The 22,686-nt window shown below is 68.4% G+C and overlaps 1 protein-coding gene across 18 annotated transcripts; it reads right to left on the bottom strand.

Moving 5' to 3' along the window:
- Nucleotides 1-287: 287 nt before the first annotated feature.
- Nucleotides 288-22,684, bottom strand: PHLDB1 (pleckstrin homology like domain family B member 1). Of its 18 annotated transcripts, none has more exons than XM_075035220.1 (26): nucleotides 22,603-22,684; nucleotides 17,896-17,997; nucleotides 17,329-17,452; nucleotides 17,080-17,250; nucleotides 14,977-15,102; nucleotides 12,454-13,553; nucleotides 11,427-11,669; nucleotides 11,217-11,354; nucleotides 10,953-11,090; nucleotides 8,815-8,943; nucleotides 7,405-7,560; nucleotides 7,182-7,292; nucleotides 6,912-7,001; nucleotides 6,124-6,246; nucleotides 5,157-5,294; nucleotides 4,477-4,629; nucleotides 3,862-4,029; nucleotides 3,411-3,527; nucleotides 3,195-3,312; nucleotides 2,950-2,994; nucleotides 2,244-2,535; nucleotides 2,051-2,141; nucleotides 1,805-1,951; nucleotides 1,443-1,662; nucleotides 1,247-1,332; nucleotides 288-982 (listed from the first exon to the last, which is right to left on the bottom strand). In XM_075035220.1, the coding sequence occupies exons 2-26, from the start codon at nucleotides 17,953-17,955 to the stop codon at nucleotides 842-844; spliced, it is 4,425 nt and encodes a 1,474-aa protein (XP_074891321.1). In that variant the 5' UTR covers nucleotides 17,956-17,997; nucleotides 22,603-22,684; the 3' UTR covers nucleotides 288-841. The 18 variants fall into 18 exon arrangements, with proteins under 18 accessions (XP_074891321.1, XP_074891322.1, XP_074891323.1 ...); XM_075035221.1 differs by having other exon boundaries at nucleotides 17,896-17,994; nucleotides 22,603-22,683; XM_075035222.1 differs by lacking the exon at nucleotides 22,603-22,684 and adding an exon at nucleotides 19,806-19,849 and having other exon boundaries at nucleotides 17,896-17,994.
- Between the last annotated feature and the right edge of the window lie 2 nt (nucleotides 22,685-22,686).

Below are 22,686 nucleotides of genomic sequence, written 5' to 3'. Positions count from 1 at the left end.
CCGCCTCCCTCCCCGGCCCCGCCTCTGCTCCTGGCCCCGCCCCATCCCCCGGAGCCCCCTAGTCCCGTCCTCGTGTCCCCAGTTCCTCCCCTCCGGCCCATCAGGTGCCTCCTGCACCTTCTCGGGGCCCTGCCGGCTCCCCCCGCCCGATTCCGTGCCCCCCCCCGCATCCCAGTGCCCCAGCCCCAGCCCGGTACCCTCACCCTGTCCCAGCACCGCCCCCTCCCCAGCCCAGAGGCAGCCCTGGGCTGTCCGCGACACGCTGCCAGGCCAGAGGCCACACCGAGGGGCACGACTTCGCGAAACGCTTTATGGCAGGGCAGCCCCCCCACTCCCTGCCCTCACCGCCCGGCCGCGGCACAGGGAGGCACGATGCAGGGTTACAAAAGATTTACAAAGAGGGGGTCTAGGGCTACCAAAGTGGGGGGGGAGGTGGTCCTGGCCACCTGGGGCCAGTTGGCATCTGTCGCTTGTGGCAGCAAGTGACAGCGTCAGTGTCACATCCAGCACCTCCCCGACAGCAGAAAGCTCCGGGCACTGGCAGGTCTTTGGCAGCTTTTTTACGTTTCAGCACTTCGATACATTTCCAATAAATTTTGTTTTTAAAAAGTCAACATAAAAAAAAAAAAAAAAAAAGAAAATTATTCCCTTGGCTGAGCAGGCGATGCTCGGTGCTGTCTGGTGCGGGGCACAGCGTGGCTCCACCGCCGCGGCACGCACGGCCCTTGGCACGGGGCGCAGCAGGGACTGTGGCCCCCTCAGGAGATCCTCTCTGCTTGGGATGCTCAGGAGTCCGTCAAGCTGGTGGATCCGGGGTGCGCAGCACCCCCCACCACCACCCTCAGTTCATGAACTGGGTGTACCCCTCTGCCCCGGTGACGATGACGTCCATCCAGATGCGCATGGCCTCGGCTGAGGGTGCCACCATGTAGTAGAGGCGGTCGTGGGTCTTGACGCAGAAGGTGAGCGCAGGGTTGGGGCTCTGGGGAGGAGGAGGAGGATGGGGTGAGCACTCTGGTCCCCTCTAAGCAGCAGCGTGCCCCCCGCCTTGCCCCCCACGTAGCCCAGCACCAGGGTCCTGCCGTCGGTACCCTGAGGAGCTGGTGTCATTAGGGGCCATGGACCACTCTGGGAGCATCCCCGGCACGAGGTGCCCTGCTGCATGACGGAGGGTGATGCAGGGGGTACAGGGATGCCAGGGGAGGTCCCGGCGTACACCGGGGCAGCAGCGGTGCCCAGCTCTCACCTTTGCAGCGCTGCGGAGGTGGTCATAGTAAACCTCTTCGATGGCTTGGAAGTAGATGACGCCTTTCAGCTTTGTCTCGTGTTTATCTGCCCGAGAGAGGGAATCGGTGTCGACTTGCGGCACTGCCGGCAATGGCACGGGGAGGGGGCGATGCCGCGGGGTGGGGGGGGGGGGGCGGGGCAGCACAGGGACTCACCCACGTAGTAGGAGAGGGTGCGCTTCATGCGGTCGAAGACGAACCAGCGCTTCTTCCAAGACTTGATCTTGCCGCCCATCTTGACCAGGTAGCCCTTGCACATCTTCTCCGTCAGGATGACGTGGTAGCAGGTGTCCACGCTGTGGCCCGAGGACTCGATGTGCAGCCGCAGGTCAAAATCCTCCTTGCGGATGGGGAGGTACCGCGTCAGGGGACGAGCCTGGAACAGCAACACAGCCCTGCAAAGCCTGCTGGTGGAAGTGAGAGCTGTATCCCCCCGCGAGGACACCGGCGGGGAGCTGGGTCTGCCTCATCGGCCGGGCTGGGAGAGGGGACCCCAGAGGGGGCAGCCCACCCCGCACCTGCGAGAAGTGCTTCTCCCGCAGCTTGACCTCCTTCTCCACCAGCTTCTGCCGCCGTGCGGTCTCATCCTGCAGCCGGCGTTCCAGCTGCTCCCGGCGCCGGCGCTCGTCCTCCAGCGCCTGCCGCCGCAGCTCCATCTCCCGCTCCTGCCGGCAAGCACAGGCGCTCAGCCCCAGGGATTGGGAACCCGCCGGGGATTGGGAACCCGCTCTGCGGCCAGCTGTGGCACCAGTGCCCCCTCTCACCCGGGATTCCATCAGCCGCGACTTCTCCGCGTGCGCCTCCTTCAGCATCTTCTCCATCTCCTCGATCTTCCCCGCCTCCATCCCGCTGGCACTACAAGACACGCAGCTGTCCCAGTGGGAAGGACCTCGAGCCAACGTCATGGCCAGGAGAGCGGGCTGTCCCTCTGGCTGTGCGAGTCGGCCCCGGGCTTACCTGGAGATGTTGTCAGGCGAGCAGGCAGAGTTGTTGCCAGTGGAGATGCTGGTCTCCATGCTGTCTGAGCTCTCCAGGCTGAGGGTGTCATACGCATGGTCCAGCTCCTCGGCCCGGGGCCCGACGCCGTGGGGACGGTGGTGGTGGAGGATGGAGTGATGCACGAGCGGGGGGAAGGCAGCAGGGAAGGGGGGCTGCCCGTGCAAGGCTTCCCACTGGGACTGAGCTTCGGCAGCTGCTTTCTGCTTCAGCTCCGCGAGCCGCCGCTTCTGCTCCTCGATCACCTGCTGACCTGTGCCACGGGAAGAAGACGACGACAACTGAGCACGCTGTGGCGGGCGAGGGGACGGTGCGGGCAGGAGAAGACACCGCAGGCGCTGCTGGAGCCAGCCGGGTAGGGATGGTGGGTGCAGAGGTGGGAGCCGCCGTCACAACTCCCTGGCGAGCACGGCAGGCAGCATCCATCCGGGCAGGAGGAGGGGGCCCAGGCAGCCAAGGGGGGCACATGCACCAGGCTGGCACGAGCAGGCTGGGCAAAGCATTAGCAGGTTAGGGAGGCACAGGGTTGTCCCTTAGCGGACGCTGAGAGGCACCTGGGGTCCTGGGCTGGTCATGCCCCTCCTATGCATGGCAGAAGGTGCCAGCAAACAGCCATGCTGCTGCCTCTGGGCTGCTCTAGGCAGTCCAAGCCGCCCCACGTCTCTACCTGGTAGATCGCCCGGCTGCAAGGGCTCTGCTGGGAGCAGCTTGGCTGGAGACACGCCGTCGGGCAGAGGGGTTGTAGGGGAGAGAGGGGGGGGGAAGCGAGAGACCGTGAGAGAGGCACTGCGTCCCGCTGGAGCGCTGCCACCCTCGGCCGGGCTCCCTTCTCCATTGCCCGAGCGGCAGTGGGGCAAGCGTCTCCCAAAGTCCCACCACCCCGCAGAGCCGGGACGTGGAGCTGGAGCTTACCCTTCTGCTGCAGGGCCAGCTGGCGCTTGGTCTCGATGTCCTGCAGTGTGGCTGCCAGGTTGCGGGGCAGGCTGCCTGCCGGGCTTGGGGGGCCCTGGGCAGGACGACAGGCAGTCAGCTGTGGGGACGGGGACAGGAGCTGGCACCGGGTGCTCAGGAGTCGCGACCGGGGTGCCCGGGGCTGCGTGACACCCGGCTCCCCGCTGGCAGCCGTACCTTAGGCGAGGGGCTGCGTCCCAGCACGGAGAGGTTGAGCTGTGAGGATGAGGGGGTCCCACTCTTCATCCGAGGGGCGAGGGCACTGGCGTCACCCTCTGTTTTGGCACGATAGACCTGGGCGCGGAGACAGGGAGGTGAGAGGAGCACGGGGGGGGGCCGCAAAAGCCCTCCCTGGATGGATGGCTCAGCCGTTGGCAGGGCTGAGCATCCCCTCCCCAAACCCTGCCCCAGTGCCGTCTTGGCAGGGCTGCAGGCAAGAGGAGGCAGTGGCTGCCCGCCCCAGGCACGCTGCCTGCCGCGGGTCGGCTCTGCCCCTGCCTGCTGCAGCACCCGGGTGCCTGGCAGAGCCCAGGGTGCAGAGTCGGTGGGAACATCCCCGTGCTGCCCTGCTCCCGCTGCGCCTGGCAGCCCCGAAGCCTCAGCCCCAGCGGCAGGGAGCCGGGATTACCTGGAGAGGCTTGTGACAGGAGTGAGCTTTAGCTGGAAGCGGAGGAGGGGAAGAAGGAGGAGAGACAGAGGAGGAGGAGGTCTCAAAGCCAGCCATGACCTCCTGGTACCACTTCTCTAAATCAAGAGCCGGGAGCCACACGGGGCCCCCCAGCAGCTGCTGCTCCATCTGGAGAGAGATGCCTCGTAAGAAAGGAGGGAGGGCGAGATGCAGCGAGAGGGACAGACACGCAGAGTGAGAGAGAGCAGAGCATCCCTGCCTGCTCCTGCACCATCCAGCCCAGCCCCGGGACCTGCAGACCACCAGGGACCCCAGGCACTCCCTGGCCGAGTCCCGACAGCTCCAGGACCCCCTTGCTGCTCGTGGGGCCGGCGAGAGCTGACACAACCACTTGGAAGGCACAGAGCCCCCCTGCCCTGCACCACGGGATGGGCAGGGCTCAGGCAGGCAGCAGGGTGCCAGGCAGTGGAGCAGCGGGCAGGGCAGCGAGGGGGGTGTGGGCTGGCAAGAGCCCGAGCTGCCGCTTGGCCTCTTCTGCAGCTCACCCCTTCCCATGCATCCCCATCACCTCCCCAGAAGAGCGCAAGGGCAGAGGGAGGGGACCAGGACACGAACCTCTGCAGAGATGGAGGGAGAAGAGAGAGATGGAAGAGGAGGAGGAGCAGCGCAGCCTGAGGATGAAGGAGCCGGAGAGGCACAGCCCAGCGGGGAAGCAGCAGGGGCACGGAGGCTGCCCAGGATGCCCGAGAGCTGCTCAACGGTCACGTACTGGGCAGAAAGAAGCAGATTAAACTGGGAAGAAGAGGCTCCGAGCAAGGGCAAGCAGGCACAGGGGAATGAGCAGGCGGCTCCAGCCCCTAAAAGAGGGTGCCATGTCCCCAGGAAGAAGGGCAGCTGGTGCTGCCCGCCGCCCCAGAGCTGGGCACTGAGTCAGGTCCCCCCCTGCTCTGCATCCTCCTCGCCTGGGACCGGTGACCAGGAAGGGGTCCAACAGGCAAAGGGCCGCCCTCCCGCCCTGCTGGGCGCCCGCTCTGCTCCCCTGCCCCACTGCTGCTGCCCCAGAGGGCGAAGCCCATCCAGAGCAGGCGAGAAGCGCTCCCCAGGGAGGAGATCGGGCGGCTCCAGCCTCTGCTCCCTGCTCAGCTGCAGCCAGACAAGTCCCCCAGCCCAAAGAGAGAGGTGGGCTCTGAGCACCAGGGCACACGGGGAGGCCACGTGGTCTGCAGCATCCTCACTGCCCAGGATGCGGTGGGCGACCCAAGGGAGCAAACCCGAGCATGCTCTGGAGCGGGTACCTCGTCGGCTGCGGGAGGTACAGCAAGCAAGAAAGAGCGCTGAGTGGCAGCAGGGGCAGCAGCAGAAGCTTTAGTGTCCAGGCTGGGGCCGTGCGCATTGCTGCAGAACCTGAAAACGTCAGACAGCCTCATGTACTCCTAGAAATCCACGGCGGAGGAGAAGGAGGAGAGTTAGACGCATGCGCTGGCATCATGGTGCTGACTGCAAAGTGGGAGCAAATCTCCCCGCGCCCACATGCCCCACTGCCGCCTGCCCAGCCCTTCCCTGCCGTGTTGCCCTCCCTGCCTGCGGCTGCCCCGGTGCACGGCACCGTGCGGGGAGCAGGGTGCCCCAGCTGGGCTGAGCGTCCCAGCGTGCCGCTTTGCTGCTGCCTTAGGTGTGGCTTTGCTGGGTGCAGGCTGGGGATGGAGGGCTGCAGCCTGCCCTGCCGCAGTCCCAGTCGCCTTCAGCCGTTCCCATCACCCAGATCTCAGGGTCCCGCAAGGGTCCCCGGCCACAAGTCCTCCCCATTGCGACAGCACCGGATGAGGCACCTCGAGCTGCTCCGAGCCAGCTTAAAATCCACTTCCTCACCCTTTCTGAACCAAACATGCTAAAGCTGGGGATTTGCTCTCAGGATCCTAAAGGATGCTGTCAGGAGGGGCCCAGCCAGCAGGTAAGGGGCAGGCAAGGGGGAAGCACAGGGACGCCTGTGCTGAACGGCACCATGCTGGGGTTAAAACCGAGGGCAGCAGTGGGAGCCGGGATGCCCAGCAGGCTCAGGAGAGCGCCTGAAATCGGGGTCTGAGTGTTAATGAGCGCAGCTGCTGCAGAGCTAAATGAGAGATGCTCCAGCCGTGCCATCGCAGCGCACTGCTGTGGGGATGCCCTGCTGCCCGAAGGCGACGTTAGTCCACGTAAGGGGTCTGACGGCGGCTCGGCCAAGGAGGGGACAAGCGAGCAAGTACGTGCAGTTAGTCCCGTTACCTCTTGTGCCTTGGGGTAGGAGCGGGCGGCAGGAGAAGCTAAGGAGGCAGCTGCTGCCGGCGGGGGACTCAGGGGCTTAGTTCCCTCCAACAGCTCATAAGGCTCTGAGATATGGAGGGTCTCCTGTTGGAGGGTAAAGATCACGTAGGCAAGGCGGGCACAGGCAGCAAGGTGGCAGCAGCAGGAGCCCCACTGCGGGCAGGCGCAAGGGGACTCTGCCATCCCACCCCTCTCCCCAGCAGCGAGTTGGGTGGCACTGCGGTCCCCGAGGACATAGTGGCTCTGGCTCCCTGTTCAGAGCCACGATCAGGGCAACGGGGCGACCCACTCCCACCTAAAAGCCTCCGGACATGAACTGGAAGGAGTCCCCCCATACTGGCACCAAGACAGCCCCACGCTTGCTCTCTGGCAGGGACGGGACCCCAAGCAGTGCCTGCCCCAGATGCCCAGCAGCCGTGCCGAGCCTTTCCCTTGTGGGTACTCGCAGCCCTCGCCGAGCCGCCTGCTAAAAGGCTCCTGCAGCATCCAGGCAGCGGAGATGTTGCTGCTCCCAAGCCTGGCTCTGTTGCATTTCCCTCCCTCCTGCCCAACCTGGCGATGGTCTCTGCAGCCCATGGAGAGGCTCTGAGCAGCCAGGAGCACCCGGCTCAGGCCAGAAGGCACCTGGGAGCACAGGAGCCACTGCAGAGCAGAGCTTGCGGTGCACCAGGCTCATCCCTGCTGGCGACAGTGGCTCGGGGCAGCAGGAGAGCAGCCCTAGGGACCGTACCCTGTCTCTCCCTGCTTACCTCTCTGAGAGCTGAGGACATTTTGGGGAAGCTCCTGCCGCCTGTGACGAGCTGGTATCGCCTCTCCAGAGACACAAGCTTCTCCTTCTCCTGAGCCAGGGGCGACAGCAAGAGCAGAGGCAGCTGATGGTTACTGGCACCCCATGGCCGGTCCCCTCCAGGCTCACCCCAATTGCCAGCACCCTGGCAAGAGCTGGTGCGATCTTGTCCCCTGCCTTGGACACCCCCAGGGTTGGGGAGTGCATGTTGACCCCGCTACCACTGCATTACCTTCTGCAGGAGCTGCAGGATGCTGTTCCTCTCCCTGGCCAGGCGCTCAGCCTCCTGGGCGCTCTGCAGCCGGATCTGGGCAGCCTGGGCATCCAGTGCGGCCACCCGCTCCTGGGGAGGAGGCAGCAGGGATGAACTGGCTGCTGGCGAGCCGTGGGGCTCAGCTGGGGCCGTGGGGTGCAGCCCGGCCATGCCGGACTCACTGCCCCCCGTCTGCCCCTACCTTCCTGCGGGCAATGCTGCGGTGGCACTCGGCCCGGCTCTGCAGGAGCTGCTGGCCCCGTGCTTCGCGCTCCTCCTCGAGGTGGCTCTCCCGTTCCAGCTGCTGGAACTCCAGGTCCTCAAACAGCTTGGCCTCCGTCTCCAGCGCCTCCGCCTCCTTCGGACACACAAGGGCACAGCAGATCACTCCCTCTGGACGGGCACCTCCGCATCCCGCTGGCAGGTCTCCCACAGCAAAATCTCCTGCTGTGCCCCCACATCCTGCTGGTGCTGGCTGGGAACAGGAACCCATGGCAAAGCCTGTCCCCGGTGCCTGGTGTGGACAGGCAGGCAGCTTTCCCTGCTGCTTGGCACCAGCAACATGGGAGACAGCGGCAACCTCTGCCTGGCTGGAGAAGGCGATGGAAGCACTAGGCACTGGCCAGGTCAGAGCCGTCACCCCCATGAGACGATGAGCTCGCCGCAGCCGGGGGGCTTCACCCACCCCTTGGAGACTAGCTGCCCCTCTTGAACTGTGTCTGGGCCGGTGCCGTGCCCTGCCGGGTGGCAAAACGCTATGTGCTGTTGTAACCGCCAACACGCAGCCCCGCGTCACCAAGCTGATGGGCAGCAGAGCCCCCACGGACCAGCACCGTGCCGGACAAATGCCTGCGCGTCCTCCCAGCCTTCAAGCACCGACAGCACACAGTAGCGCTCAGCTCAGGGTCTGCCGGTGCCACCCTGGCAGCAATTGCACCGCGCTCCCTGTGGGGATGCATTCCACCCTGCCCTGGGAGCAGGGCGGCCGTTGCTCTCGTGGCATGGCACGGCACCACCGGCGCGGTGGCTACCGAGGCTCCCGCGCACTGAGACCACCCCATCGCCGTCCCTGCCTGCCGCACACCGGGACCTGCATCCAACGTGGGGGTGCCTGCTCTGAGCAGGCTGCGGCAAGGCGGGTTTATCTGCGCAGTGAGGGCTGGGTAGGCGCCGGCCACGGGCTGGGGAAGGTCAGCCGCCACCAGAAAATACCAGATAATGGGAAAAAATGCTGCGGACCGGCGGTAATGTAAACTGACGGCACCATGTAAATAAACGCGCTCAGGAAATAGCTGGAAGCAGACAGACGGGGACCCAGCGGTCCCCAAGGCTCCCCAGCCTTTCCAGGGCAGGATCCGTGCTCGTGCCCTGCCTGGTCCAGAGGAGCACAGCAGCTCCGCGGCGGGGGGCAGCCCCGCGCTCTGCCGAGCCAGCACCGCGCCCCGGGCCCGGGCGAGCGGCAAGCTTACCAGGACGGCGGTGCCCGGCGCCAGCCGCCTCCAGCCCAGGTGTGACGCTCCCAGTGCGGCCCCGGCTGGCGGGGAAGAGCTGGCCTAAGCTGGAGCGGAGGGAGGTGGGCCATGGTCCGGGAGGGGTGGGGGGAGACACTGACCCTTCGCATCTGCTCCCGCAACTGCTCCCGCATTGACTCAGGGCACTTATCAAGGTGGCTCTTCGACTCATGGTAAAGCGCCCGGAGTTGCTCTAGCTCCTTCCTTTCAGCATCAACCTTTGCCCTTTCCTGAATTGAGGGAGAATGAGACAAAAAAAAAAAAAAAGAAAAGAGAAAGGGGGGGCAGGGAGAGAGAGAAAACACACTTCTCAAATCCACGCCATGCAGAAGCTGCAAAGTTATAGAGGGACTCAGCTGGAAAAAGAGGAGGCTCGCAGGGAGGAGCATCACGGCATCTACAGAGCAGTCGAGAGAGCAACAGCCATGGGGATCCGGGCTGGGCAGTGTTAGAGGGGTTATGGCCAGCCCTGGACCTCAGCCTCATGTTTCCATGCCGAAAGCCCACTTAGGGGCAGTGAAAAGATCGATGCTGACAGCACGGATAAAGTCATCCCTGCAAATGGCTGCACCACACGGACCTTCTAAACAACCGCTAACTAGCTGTGTTAATTGATGCTCACCATCTGGGATGCTGCCAATTAAGCACAGCAGGTCCCATACACAGGCTGAGGGACCATGGACCACCCCCATCCATCGGAAGAAGAGGGTTGCCTGCAGTGCAAATGGGAGACCGAAGTCCAACCCTGCTGCCGGAGATGCTCAGGCTATGCCAAGTTAGCGGCAGAGCAGACACTTGCTCCTGGCCCCGGGTGGAGGGAGAAGGGTCCCCAACCCTCCCTCCCACGGCCACAGGAGCAGTATGATGGAGGCCAGTAACACAGGGCTGGCACAGGGGATCACCTCCTGCAGGTCTGGCAGCACCGTACGGGGGTTAGGCATTGGGAAACGCACGCTGCAAGAAACCCTGTTCCATGCTGTGGCAGCATGGAGACACGGGGCATCCATGAAAAGGGATATGGGGTGGACACGCCGGCGGGGAAACAGGGCTGGCACAGCTGGTACAGGGGCTGCAGGGTGCCCAGGAGGCTTCCAGCTATGCAGAGATGTCAGAGGTGATGGCAGACTTCAGAGCAGGCACCGTTAGTGCAATTAGCACAGGCTGGTTAGGAAAGCAGGTGGTTAGGTCAGCGGAGAGTTGGGGAGGGGGATTTCCCTGTGCTCCTCTCCTGGCTCTGCATGAGCACCTGGCTAGAGAAGATGCCTGCAAAGGGCTGGAAGACCAAAACCAGAACAAAAATCCCAGACGCCACAGGGGCACTGCTGGCAGCTGCCGATGGCAGCTCTGCCCAGCCACAGGCAACCGAACAGCCCAGGCACCTCCATCCATGGGGCGAGCCAGACCCCCAGGGACGCCGGAGCCGCATCACGGTGGCACAGAGCCACCAGTGGGACCCAGGCATAGGCTGTGCTGGGACACCGGCCTTGGGCAGTGGGGAGCCAGGTCTCGGCTGCCCTCCTGCCACGGAGCATCTCACTCAAGGCTGTGCCACGCTGCCCACAAGGCTGCAGCATGGCCAGCAACCAGCAGCCGGGACGAGCGTGCCATGCACGCAGTGGCACAGGTGCCTTCAGACACGGCTGGCAGATCACGGCAGCAACTGCACCAAAGACGACTCCAGGGGGAGGGGGCCAGGACCCCCTCCTTGGCCACTGAGCCCAGTGAAACATCCACAGTGATTTCCCAGCCACCTCCAGCAAGCTGAACGCTACAGCGGTGGCCACCACCACGCATGAAGATACCCCAAGGGGCAGCAGAGCAGGGGGACTTGCTGCGAGACACAGCCCCCCAGCAAGGGCAGGCAATGGGGAGTGCTGAGGCCCCCACTCCAGGTCGGTGCTGCCCACTGCAGGCAGCAGCCATCCGGGAAAGCCCCATGCCACAGAGCCTCTCTGCAAGACCCCGCCGGCACAACAGACGGCGGCCGAAACGCACCCCCGGCATCAGCCCTGCCCTCCTCTGGCAGGGCTGTTAGACCAGTCCCAGGCAGACAGACGGACAGATTCCCCCCCCCCGATGCAAACACAGAGGGGATGCTCCTCGATGCCTCCATAGAGTGCAGGGACAGGAGAGGAGAATGTGTCCGCAGGGGAACACCGCAGCACGGGGCACCGGCTGCAAGCGCCGGGGAGGGCGCGGTGCAGCCGGTGCCGGGACGGAGCCCTGCCCCGGAGCTCACCTTGTCCCGCTCCTTCCGGATGCTGGCGTCCAGGCTGGAGAGCTTCTCCTGCAGCTGCTGCACCGCCTCCTGCTCCTGCCGCAGCCGTGCCGCCTCCGACTCCCGCTCGCCCTGCAGCAGCGCCCGCTCCATCTCCGCCTGGACAGGCATGGCCACATCACGATGGCTGCCCTGGCTGGATCCGGCTCACGCCCATGGGATCGGACGCTGGCTGGCGAGGGCAGCGAGCGGTGGGGGAGCCGGCAGGGCTCCCCATCCCCTCACCTCTCGCGACGTCTCCTGCAGCTGCTGCTCCAGCTCCTTGATGCGGCCCTTCAGCTGGTCCAAGCGGCCAAGCACGCTGGCACGCTCCTCCTCCAGCCGCTGCGCCTCCTTGGCCCGCGGGCCCGCCAGCTCCTCGTGCTGCAGAGAGGGCAGGTTGGCACGGCGCAGCACGGCATGGTGCGGCACGGTGCGGCACGGCCGCCCCCTCACCTCATGGTGGGTGCTCTCAGTGCTGCTGCACTCCTCCTTCAGGTTCTCCTCGTCCGACCTCTCCAGGCTCTCCCTCTGCCGCAGTTCCTCAGCAGCACGGCCCAGAGCCACGGCACCCCTGGGCACCCGCCGGCCGGCATCCGTGTCACCAGCCAGGAGTCGGTGCACGTCGCCCGGCTCGGTGCCGTCCGTCTTCGTGTACTCTGCGCAGAGGTTCAGGATGGTCTCCAGGCGCTGCCGCTCCTGTGGGGAAGAACGGTCAGCACGACACCCATCCCGGCACGCGCCGCTGCCAGAGAGCCTGCAGGACCCTGTGCCGATGGCAGGCACCGGGATGCGGGCTCACTCCTTGCCCTGCCCGCATGCTGGGACGGGCTGAGGATGTTGCAAAGCCCGATGCAGCCCGCCCCGACCCCACGCCGGAGCCACGCACGCAATGTGCCGGAGCTGGAGACGGACTAATTACAGGCGGCAGCACCGGCCGCCGAGCGCCTCCGCTATTTCCAGGCAGTGACTCAGGCCGCCCGCACCAGGCGTGAGTCAGGGCTGAGCAAACAGGGCTCCGGCAGCACAGCCCCCGGGACCGGCAGATGCACAGGGCAAACCCCACCCAGGCAGCTGCTGGCTCTATAAAAACTCCATCTACACCTAAATATAGACGCAGTGCCCACAAAGGCACAGCACCATTGCTGGCAGACATGGCCCTGGTGGGGCTCGACCAGACATGCACGGTTTTGCCAAGCCGGGGGCACCACAATTTCAGCCAGCAGCCCCCGCAGCCATGCCGACCCCGCGGGCTTCCCCAGGCTGCTGCGAGCCAGGGGGGTTTGTGCTCCTGGAGAGCTGCCGTGCATCGATGGCCGCTCCTGGCTGTAATCCCCCCCAGATAAGCTGGCAGCCTGGCAGCTGCGACAAATCCCCGAGACGCAAGGGCCAGGTTTTAAAGCAGCAAAAGCCGAAAGGTGTTTGCAAAGAGGGCGTCCCACGCTCGAACACATCCCCGTGCCCCGCCGGCCCCAGGGCTCACCAGGCGCTCCATCTCCTGCTCCCGCACCCGCTCCTGCCGCTGACGCCGGTGGTACTCCAGCAGCTCGTCCTCGTTGTCGCTGATCTCAGTGATGCTGTTCTTGCGTTCCCGCGGCCCTGCCGGTGGCCGTGGGTCCCCCAAGGGCTTCCTGGGGGCGCGGGGGCTCTGCCGGGGCGAGGGCACGGCCGGGGAGCCCAACCCGTACGCCGGACTCAGGCTGGTGCCGAAGCTGGGGCGGCGCGGGGGGGTCTCCGCTGGCAATGGGGGCGAGGGACTCCCAGCGACCCTCGGCTCCTCCAGACCCTTGCGCCTGGCACGGGGGCTGCCGAGCACCTCCCTGCCCAGCCGGGGCTGTGGGGAGGGGGCGTCGGGGGCTGCCCGGGGGCTGACAGCCCGGCGCGACAAGGAGGGGCTCAGGGGGGGCAGCTCCCGCATGCTCTCCACGTTCCTCCGGGCCGCCCGCGGGCTCTCGGGGGGCTGCAGCCGGGCCTCTGGGACCGCCCGGCCGGCAGGCTGCCGGCTGGGGGCCAGGGGGTCCCGCGGCTCCCGGAAGGGGCTGGGGGGCCGCTCCTGCAGGGCCGCCCGTGGCCGCGGTGCTGCCCTGGGGGTCAGCCGGGGGCTGCCTGTCTGGCTGTCCCCGAGCCTCTCGGCCGGCCAAGGCTCGCCGGGACCCCCGCCGGGTGTGGGGGGTGGGCGCTGGGCGGGTGGCTGCACAGCGTGGTTGTAGCTGGAGGAGCGGAGCGGGACGAGGGGGGGCATGGCCGGACCCTGCTCCTGGCTGCTAGGCGAGGGGCTGGTGTAGCCACCGCTGCTGGCCGGGGAGGAGAGGGGGGAGAAGTTCTCGTAGCTGGAGCCTCCCGAGGTGGCCCCAGGGCTGGGTGGGGGGGACAGGAGGCAGCGCCCACCCCCGTTCACCATGGGGGAGAGGGGGGACCGGCCACGGGCGGGCGGCTTCTTGCCGCCGGGCGACGCCGGCTCCTCCAGCACCAGTGAGTCCATGATGTCCTGTAGGTCCTTCTCAATGGAGCTGACGAGGGAGCTGTGGCTGGGACACCCACGCTCTGACGGCTGGCGGCCACCGTTCACCAGGGCCTCAGGCTCTGCGGGGAGACGCGGGAGCAGGCATCAGCGCGGTGGGACCCTCCTGCGGCCCCTGCCTGGCCTGGGGTCCCACAGAGCAGCCCGGCATCACCCCTCCACACAGCCTTGCAGAGTCAGCACCGGGTCGCAGCTCCTCTTCCCCCAACCCCAAGCCGCCTGCACCCCGCTGCCACTGTTTCCCGTGCCGGCTGGGGAGCCAGGCCAGGGAGGAGGCCGGCATCCCACTGGCCCCATCACCAGGGAGACAGAAACCCGATAACACAGCCCAGCCGCCCGCTCCCGACATCCCTGCACTGCCGGCAGCTCCCGGCCCCGCTCCCTGGGGAGCAGCTGCCCATGCCAGCCACCAGCGCCTGCTGCTCGTCCCCGGCACGCTCCGGCACGCCGGCGAGGGGACAGAGATGCGACAGCCAAAAGCCGCTGAGCACAGACCCGCAGCACGTCCAGACCCACCACGACGTTGCCCGCAGCCTCCCCGCACCCCCGGCTGGGCTGCCCCCTTGCCCCGGCTGCCCCGTCCTCCCAGCGCAGCACCGATGTGCCTGTCACTCAGGGGATGAGCTAATAGCGGCAGGCGCGGAGCCCGGCCAGGACAGCGTGCCACCCGGGCTGCGTCACCCCCTGGCACCCAGCGGCTCCCCCGCGGCGGCCGGCAGCGCCTCGGCGCCCAGAGATGTGCCGCGGCCCCACCCGTGTCATCCCGCCCGGTCCCGCGGGGCAGCGAGGGACTGTGCGGGCCCCACGCGGGATGCTCTGCGGGATGCTCCGCAGCCATGGCACCTCCCCGCGTCCCTCCTCCTGTCCCCCAGCTGCGGGGCATGCTGCCTTCCCAACACACACGTGGCACGGGGAGGCTGCCAAGCTCCTCTCCTCGTGCCAGGGTGTGCCGGTCGGGGCAGGGAGAAGGGCTACCAGCCCAGGGATCGCTGCCGGGGATTCGGACATCCCCGGGAACCAGGCGTGGCGCCGGACCGCGGCGCAGGCGCTCGTCCCGTCGGCCCCGCAGACAGGCAGACACAGCAAGATAAGCAGCTGGCGAGATGGAGGATTGCAGCCGGGGAAACGGCCTTCACAGCCTCCGCGCGGTCGCCCGGGCATGTAAACAGCCCCTCCAAGGCAGCCGAGGGGGGCCCGGCGCGGGCCGACGGGTGATGGCTCTGCCACCGCCAGGCTGGGCAGAGGCGAGAGCCGTGCTTCACTGCCCTTGCAATTACCCTCCTCCAAGGCGATGTTAATCATTAACAAGCGCCAGCACAGCTGCCATGCCGAGTCAACGGCCGGCACATCCGCGGCTGGGCGTCAGCCCCGCTCCTGAGTGCGGGAGGACCGGGCCGGGAAAGCATCTCACGCCAGGAAAGCTGGGTCAGGGAGCACCCCAGGGTCCCCAACCGCCCTGCCCGGGACGAGGCGAGGGTCACCTACTTGCTGGCAGCCCGTAGAGAGCCGCTGGGCTCCTGCCCCCCGCCGGGATCATGCTCTTCATCCACTTGGCCTCGGCAGGGTGGTTGAAGCGGAGGAAGGTGGCCTGGCCCAGGCAGATGGTGCAGCCTGGGGAGAGAGGGGAGAGGGCTCAGCCCCACGCTGGAGCGGTACCGGAGAGAGGCAAGGCGGCAGCCGGCGCAGGCAGGCAGCCGGGCGCTGCCCGTCCCAAAGACGCGTCCCCGGGAGGGGAACGGGCTCCTGCCGTCAGCAGAGGCTTAGGGGGAGGCTGAAATCCAGGTCACTCCCGGCAGCTGCAGGCAGCGCGTCGCAGGCACAGGCACAGCTGGGGTCCCTGCCGGGGGCCGCGCTGCCGCGGGGGAGCTGGCAGGGCTCCAGGGCCTGTGTGGCTGCCAGCTGCAGACAAGACAGCTCCTGTCCTCGGCCGCGAAGCGCCTCTTCTTGGCCCAAAGCGGCAGCCCTCTCGGGGGGAAGGCTGCGGAGCAGCCGCCGGCGAGGAAGGCGGCTGGGGAAGGGGAGCGGGGCCGCGCGCTGCCTGCTCCCCTGCCGCCCGCCGTGCCGGGGGAGCCGCGTGCTGGCAGCGGGGAGCGGTGGGCGGCTGCGAGGCTCCGTGCTGCAGACACACCCCGCTTTGAAGCGCCTGCCAGGGCCCCGGGGAGAGGCTCACTCTGCACCGACAGCCACAGCCCAAAATCCCTCGCCGGAGGGGACGTGTTTTTGGGAGCATCCGGCAGCCCAGGCCGGCGGCGAGGCGAGCGAGAGGCCGTACGGATTAACCGCCGTCGCCGACACGGGGGGCCCGGCTTCCTCGAGGGAAGGAGTCCTGCGCCCCGGCAGGAGCTGCCGCAGCACCCCAGCTCGGCGAGAGCATCCTGCCTGCCAGGCGGCAATGCCAGCGCCCGGCCCGGCATCGGCTCCTCCGGCTTGAGGCATCGCCGACCAGAGCCTTCCCTGCGCACCGGTGCTGGCGGAGCCGTGCATCACCCCGGCGAAGCGGGGTACCCCCTACCCCGCGCCACCCCCCGAGCCGCCGGCCTCGCAGCCCCACGCCTCGTCCTGCCCTGCGGGGTCCCTGCCCGCTCGCCCTGCCTGCAGCCCACAGGCAGGAGAACCGGGGGCTCGCCCGATCCCTGCCTGTGCCCCCCCCGCAGCCCACGGCAGACGCGGCGGGACCCCGCGGTCCGTCGCGCCGCAGCCGTCGCGCCCCTTCGCCGGCGGCCACGTGGCTCCCATTGTCCCCCCGAGGGGACGCCGGCGGCAGCGCCCACGCGGGTGGGTTGTCCCCCCCCCCACCCCGGGGAGAGGCAGGGCAAGGCGCGGGGGGGCTGCAGCGCGGCCGCCCGGGGCGTGGGCGAGGAGGTTTTGCAACCCGTGGAGGGACGGGGAGCCCTCACCCCCCCCATCGGCGCGGACACGCGTGTCCCCCCCCCCTCCCACCGCGCCGCACTCACCGCGCCGCCGCCGCCGCCGCCGCCCGGGCAGGGCCGCGCACCGCCCCCGGGGAGGGGCGGCGGGAGGGCGGGCGGGGAGGGGCGGCGGGGGCCGGGCCTCACCCTGCCCCGCCACCCGGGCCAGGGTCCTCCCCGGGGAGCGGGGCAGCGACTGACGGGGTGACACGGGCCGTGCGGGGAGAGGGGACGCCGTGGGGAGGGACCCCGGGGGCGGGAGAGGGAGGGAGGGAGGGGACGGACAGCAGGGTCCGAGGCCTTCCGGCCACGCAGGAACACCGGCGGGTCCCCGCAGCGGTGCCCCGCGACACCCGAGTTGTTTTCCTCCTTCGCCTCCCCTTCCCAAACCCGGCTCAGCATCTGTACTCTCGCCCGGGAAACGGGTGCGACGGCGGGGGCCAAACCCTGCCCGGCACCGGCCCGCCGGCCTCGCTTTCTCCCTCCCGATCTCGCACGCGGCAAAGCCGGTTCCCAAACGGTGCCGGCATCCCGCACGTCCCCACCCCTGGGCGAAGAGGCAGGAGCGTCCCAGCGGGGATGGGCACTTGCAGGATGGATCCGCAAACACCCCGATACCCGACGGCACAAGTCCGCCTGCCGGCGCCGGGTCCCGCTCTGGAGACCAGACCATCCCTACCTTGGGTGAGGCGCGTGGGCCGCCGCAGGGGCACGCCGTCAATGGCGCAGGCGTTGCCGCAGGGGTGCAGGGTGAGCGTCCCCCGCACGTTCTCGATGTAGCAGTGCTGCGGTGCCAGCCCAGGGCCCTGCAGGACGATGTCCCTCGCGGCCGTGCCGATGGTGGTCCTCCCTGCCGGCAGAGAGGGCGGCTCAGCGTCCCCTCCGCCGACGGCGTGCCTGCGGGGACCCCCCGGCCGCTGGCACTCACCTTCCTCCAGGGGCAGGAGCGTGATGGCGGTGCTGAGCCGGCCGCTGCCCAGGCTCACCAAGTGCGGCTTCTCCGTCTGCACCTTCAGCCCCTTGCCCGTGTCGATCAGGTCCAGGGGGCTGTTCTGCAGGAGGAGAGGGAGGGTCGCTCACAGCTCCCACGGCTGCAGCCCGCTCCCCTGCGCCGCCCACCCGGCCGCACCCTCGGGCTGCTCCGCGACGGCCACGCGTGCGGGCAGGGAGTGATCCGCAGGCATGGCCACTTGTGGGCAGGACAGTCTGGCAGCGGGATGCAGGAGCCGAGGGCTCCCTCCTGCCCTGGGGAGCAGAGGCGAGCTGCTGTGGGAGCAGAAGAGCCCCGGGGCTTCGGCTGTGTCTAAGAGGATCCAAGCTGCCAGCCACTTAGCTCAATTGGCTTTGCCGCCGATCCCATAATAGGATGTGGGGCAAGCGGAGGCCAGAGGGCAGCGCTAGCCACCCGTGGTAGGGCTGGCTGCAGAGGAGAAGGGCTCCTGGCCGGATCCCCACGCTCCTGCAGGGCAGAAGTCCTGTGGCCCTGCGTGCTCACCTGGATGATGGTCTGGACTCTGCGGGTCGGGCTGGCGGGGGTCCTGCCGCATGCCTCCATGGTGCCCGCTTGGAGATGCCGGGCGTTCTCGGGCACAGGCTGCTGCCAGAAGAAACAGAGGACATCAGCAGGTGACCACACTGGGCACAGCTCTGCCGTATTCCTCCTGCACATCTCCGCCGGCAGCCTGCACGCCTGGCAGCCTAAGCGCAAGCCTCGCAAACCCTACCCCATCCCAAACCGGCATTTGCCACCCAGAGGATTCCCCTCCTGAGCTCCTGTCTCCAGCCCAGCAGCAGCTGCCCGAAGCCAGCGAGCATCCCTGCCCGGCGAAGCACGCACCCCGGTCCGCCCAGGGAAAACCCCAAGCGCCGGTACGGGACATGGCGCCAGAAGGAGCCGGCACGCTGGCTCGGCTTTGGGGAGGTGGTGTCAGAAACGCACACCCTAACACCGAGAGCGATGGGCAGCTGGAGCTCGATGGCTGCTGCTGGACAAGGACACATGAGCACAGCATCCAGCTGTCCCCAGCAACATCTGTCTGCCCGTGCACGGCCCGCGGCACGCGCTGGCACACCCACCCGTGCCATCAGCGCCCATCCCTGGCACCCAGGCACACACCTTGGCTCCCGCGCAGCCCGGCGGCAGCAGCAGCACCTTGGGGTGCACAGCCCCAGCTGAGCGCGCCACGTCCCTGCCTGCGCCCCTGCCTGCACCCTGCCTGCCTGGCACACGCGGCAAGCTGCCAGGGCTGCTGCCCACGGGAGCAGTCACCGGCTGCCGTTCTCGGCGCAGGCAGGAGGCAGCTCGGGGAGGAACGATTTCCGTCACCCGGCACTCACGCCACCGTCGCAGCCCGGAACGCTCCGGGGTTACTAAATTTACCGTCTGCTGCTCCCCACGTCCCTCCCTTCCGCCTGGGCCCAGCCAAGTGCGGCTTAACCCTTCCCGGGCAGGCTGGGGCAGCCGAACCGGCGAGTGCTCCCGCGTAGGGACCCCCATTGCAGCGCAGCCAGGGGCACCAGGAGGAGCCCCGGGCCCGGCTCCTCGCAGCATCGCCCGCTGTCCCGCCAGCCCCGGGGTCCCGTGGGGCAAGGGACCCCCCCCGCCGGCTTGGCCAGCGCCGGGCTGAGCTGCGGGGGCGAGCGGGCGGCTATTACACACTGCGGAAAAAATGAAACGCTGGAAAACACCAGGCGTGGGATCCAGGGCTGGGACGGAGCCCAGGCGGCTCTGTGCGACACCAGGGCCGGCCGCCCCACAGCGAGGGCTCCGTGGGGACCGCGGCTGCCCCACGCGGCATGGGGACAACTCGGCTGGGGCAGGGGGAAGCAGAGGTGCGCTAGCCTAGGAGCAGCTCCCCGGTGCCCACTGGTTGCTGAGGCGGGACCCCCGCTTTCCCTTACCTGCCACCTGGTCCTGGCCTGGGCGCCGAGCGGGACGCTCCGCGGCAGGGTGCCCATGTCCCCCGGGCACCGGGGGGGCTGCGCTTCCCAGCATCCGGAGACCCCGCAGCCCAGCTGAGCCCCTGACCCCTGCCTGTACCCAGGCCCCAGCACAACGTCCGGGAAGGAGGAAAAGCCAGGAGGGGCCAGGCTGCTGCATAGGAAGGGAGCGGGGCCAGGGTGGGATCCTGCACCAGCGTTAACTCCTTCCCAGCACAGCTGTGCCAGTGGGGCCACGTGAGCATCACGCATCCTGGGGGACCCCCGGCCCTGCCACCTGGGGAACCGTCCCCGCTCCTGCCCGTCTCCTGCTGCCCAAACTTGCTCCACCTGGCACGCCCCACTCCACGGGCAGCCCTGCCTGCCCACGAGCCGGATGATGAGCATCTGGCTGCTCCCTGACGCTCACCCCGCTGGCTGACAGCCCCCGGCCCCCCAGCATCGCCCTCCATCAGAGCCCCTCACCTGGCTCCTCGCCGCCCAGGAGACGGCTGCTGTCCCCCCCGTCCCGTCCCTCGGGGGGGGCTGAAGCCCCTCTCCAGCCGGCTCTGCCGTAGGAATGTGGGGCGGGAGCGCGGCCGCCCCGGCCGGCGCCCCACCGCTGGGGCGGACAAGGCAGCCTTTCTTCTCCCACCGCCGCCTGCAGAACGCGCCGCTTGTTCCCGCCGTGGGAAGCGGCGAAGGCAGCAAATGCCAAGGGGTCGGGCTCAGTTACCGCTAAACAGCCTACGGCCCCCGTGCCCCCCGTGCGCAGAGCTGCCCGCTCGGCCCCGGCCTCCAGGAGGACAAAAGCCCCTTTATTCTCCCGGCGCAGGCAGAGGCCTCACCTGGGAGGACGCCCAGCCCCGGCGACGCGGGGCCCCCACCGACGCTGGGCGGGCTGCACGCAGACACGCTGCCCCACCACCACCGTGCTCCTGGGGAGCCCCTGCACCCCACTGCCCGCAGGCTGCGACCCGCCCGCCTGCCCCGAGCCCACACGGGCAGGGTCGCTCAGGGGGTCCGCTCCTGCCTGACGTGCTGCTGCCCACCGAGACCCGACCCGGGCACGGCACGACCTGCCTCGCACCCCATCAGCGGGGCCGGGTGCCAGCAGACCCCGGAGCCGCACTGTGTGCCGCTGGCCGGGGCATAACCGGGGCACGGCCAGCCAGCCCACATTCGTGAAGGGCCGTGCTGATGCGCCGGAGCACGGCCTGGCACACCCGGCCGCGCACCCCCCGTGGTGCCAGCCGTGCCCGGGATGCAGCGTGCAAGGGGCAGGCGCACGGCATCCCACGGCATGGCCTTTCCTCCCCGTCCGTGGCCGGGTGAGTCACGGGAAGAAGCCAGAGCGGCCGAGCTAACGGGTGCACACCACACAGCATCGCAGCCTCCGTCCAACTTGGCTGCCGGCTCACTCCCCATCTGCTAACGCGCTTAGGGCGTGCTTACCCCTTCCCACACCCTCCACCCCTGTAAACAACCGGCCTTTCCGCCGGCAGCTGGGACGGGGGAGCCCGTCTCCTGCACAAAGCCAGTGGGGAGCGAGGAGCTTGACCCCGGCCGCTGCCTCCGAGCCTGGGGCTGCCCCACACTGAGCAGAGGAGACCCAGCCGGCCCCATCCCACCCGGGCGAGGGGCGGCGGGGGCTGCATCGCCGTTGCTGGGACGACGCAACGCTCCTGGCAATAACATCACCGTAAATCAGCTGCCAGACAGCTCCGGTGGGAGCCGAGGAATCCCGGCCGCACCCGCTGATCTCAGCGCTCCCGGGAAGCGCTCCCGCACCGCTGCGGCACAGCTGCGCTCCGGCCGAGGCTGCAGCCCTGCCGGCATCGCGCCTCAGGCTCTCTGTGGGCTGGGGGATGCCCACCACGTGCTCGGGTCGGTGAGGGAGCGCAGGCCAGCTTTCCTGCACTCCACGATGCTCCCCCAGATGAGCCAGCTCCAAGGGCCGGTGATGCTGTACGTGGTCTTGACCGCTGCTGGAGCTCAAGCACCGAGCCCAGCATCAGCACGCGCCTCCGGCCACTGCAACATGGACAGGGAAACCACCACCACTGATTTCCAGGACCCCTCGTAAGGTTGCACGATGGAGACTTATTCCTCAAAGGACTCTCATAGCAAACGATGGCTTCTCGTCTGCCGGCCAGATGCTCGGCTCAGCTCAGCGGGGAGCATCCGCGGCTCCTGCTAATGACAACTCGGGGACCATGGCACGGGACGAGTTTGGTGGGTCTCGGATCCGGTCCCTGGCACGAGCCCATCACCCAGCCCTGCGGTCACTGGGAGAGGGGCAGGGGTGAACTGCACCTCTCCGAAACAGGCATCGCTCTCTCCTTTCTGGCGTCTGGCCGTTGGCAAGCGCCGCCTCGTCGCGCAGACCCGCGGCTCCATCACCCTGCGTGGCACCCTGCCAGCTGCAGCCCCGCGCACGCCAACACACGGCGTCGCGCGGCAAACCCAAACATAGGAGGAATTGCCAGAAAAAGCACCTGGGCAGCGCTGCCCTGCTGCTGCCTGGTCTCTGTGCTGCCCGCGGTGCTCGGCTGGGGGACCTGCCCTGCTGCAGCCCCTGCCCGGTGCCTGGGGAGGGCTGGGGGCTCACGGCGCAGCTGGAGGGGTGGGAGAGCGGGCGGCCCTTCGCCACAGCAGCTGGATACCTTCCGAGGCTGCCAAATTCCTCGGGTTTTCTGGCAGCGGCCGAAGGGGCCGTGGTGAGAGCGTGTCAGGAAGCCGGAGTAAACAAGGTCCCGCCGCGGAGCGGGGTCCGGCCAGGCCAGCGCCATTCCCAGGCTCCCCGAGAGGCGTCAGGGACAGCGAGGGCAACCTCGGGCCAAGCGCCGTCTCCCCCTGCGACCGCCTACGAAGCGCAGCAGGATTTGGGGATGAGAGCGCCTGGTCTGGCCTCCCATGTAGTGCCGGCTGCTCTCGGGGCTCCCCGCACCACCAAACCCACCACCACCGAGGCCGACCACCAGCTCCGGCTCCCGGCCCACCCACGCACCCCTGAAGCCTTGCACAACGACGGGTTTTAAGGCCGAAGGGGTCTTCCTGCAGCACAACCTCTTCCCCCCAAAGTCGGCCCCGAGGCGCTGCCGCCTGGGGTGGGGGGGTCCCTGCGGGACAGCCCCAGCCCCACGGGCTTCCTAAGGACATGGGCTGCCCGGGGCAGGAGCTGGGGGGTCATCCCGCCCGCTCCCCCAGCCCTGCCCGGCTCCGGGCGGGACGAGCTGCCCCCGTCCGATGCCCCGACCCCGTGCCCGCCGCCGCTGCTCACCTCTGCTCCGCCGCTCCGGCAGCCCCGTCCCGGTCTCGTCCGCCGCCGCCGCTCCGCTGCCCGCCGGCGGCCGCATCTCCGCCC

This window comes from Buteo buteo, chromosome 9, assembly GCF_964188355.1.
Source record: "Buteo buteo chromosome 9, bButBut1.hap1.1, whole genome shotgun sequence".
In the NCBI taxonomy this organism is placed as follows: domain Eukaryota; kingdom Metazoa; phylum Chordata; class Aves; order Accipitriformes; family Accipitridae; genus Buteo; species Buteo buteo.
Note: the sequence above shows the minus strand (reverse complement) of the source record. Positions and strands in the feature narration are given on the sequence as shown.

Bases quoted from the DNA above. Each gene is read 5' to 3' on its own strand.
- PHLDB1 (XM_075035209.1), bottom strand. From the start codon at position 19,358: ATGGGCACCCTGCCGCGGAGCGTCCCGCTCGGCGCCCAGGCCAGGACC. The intron at 7,002-7,181 runs GTAATGCAGTGG...CCCCTGGCTCAG, and splicing joins TCCTGCAGCTCCTGCAGAAG to GAGAAGGAGAAGCTTGTGTC. The intron at 2,995-3,194 runs GTAAGCTCCAGC...GCGTGTCTCCAG, and splicing joins GCTGGCCCTGCAGCAGAAGG to CCAAGCTGCTCCCAGCAGAG.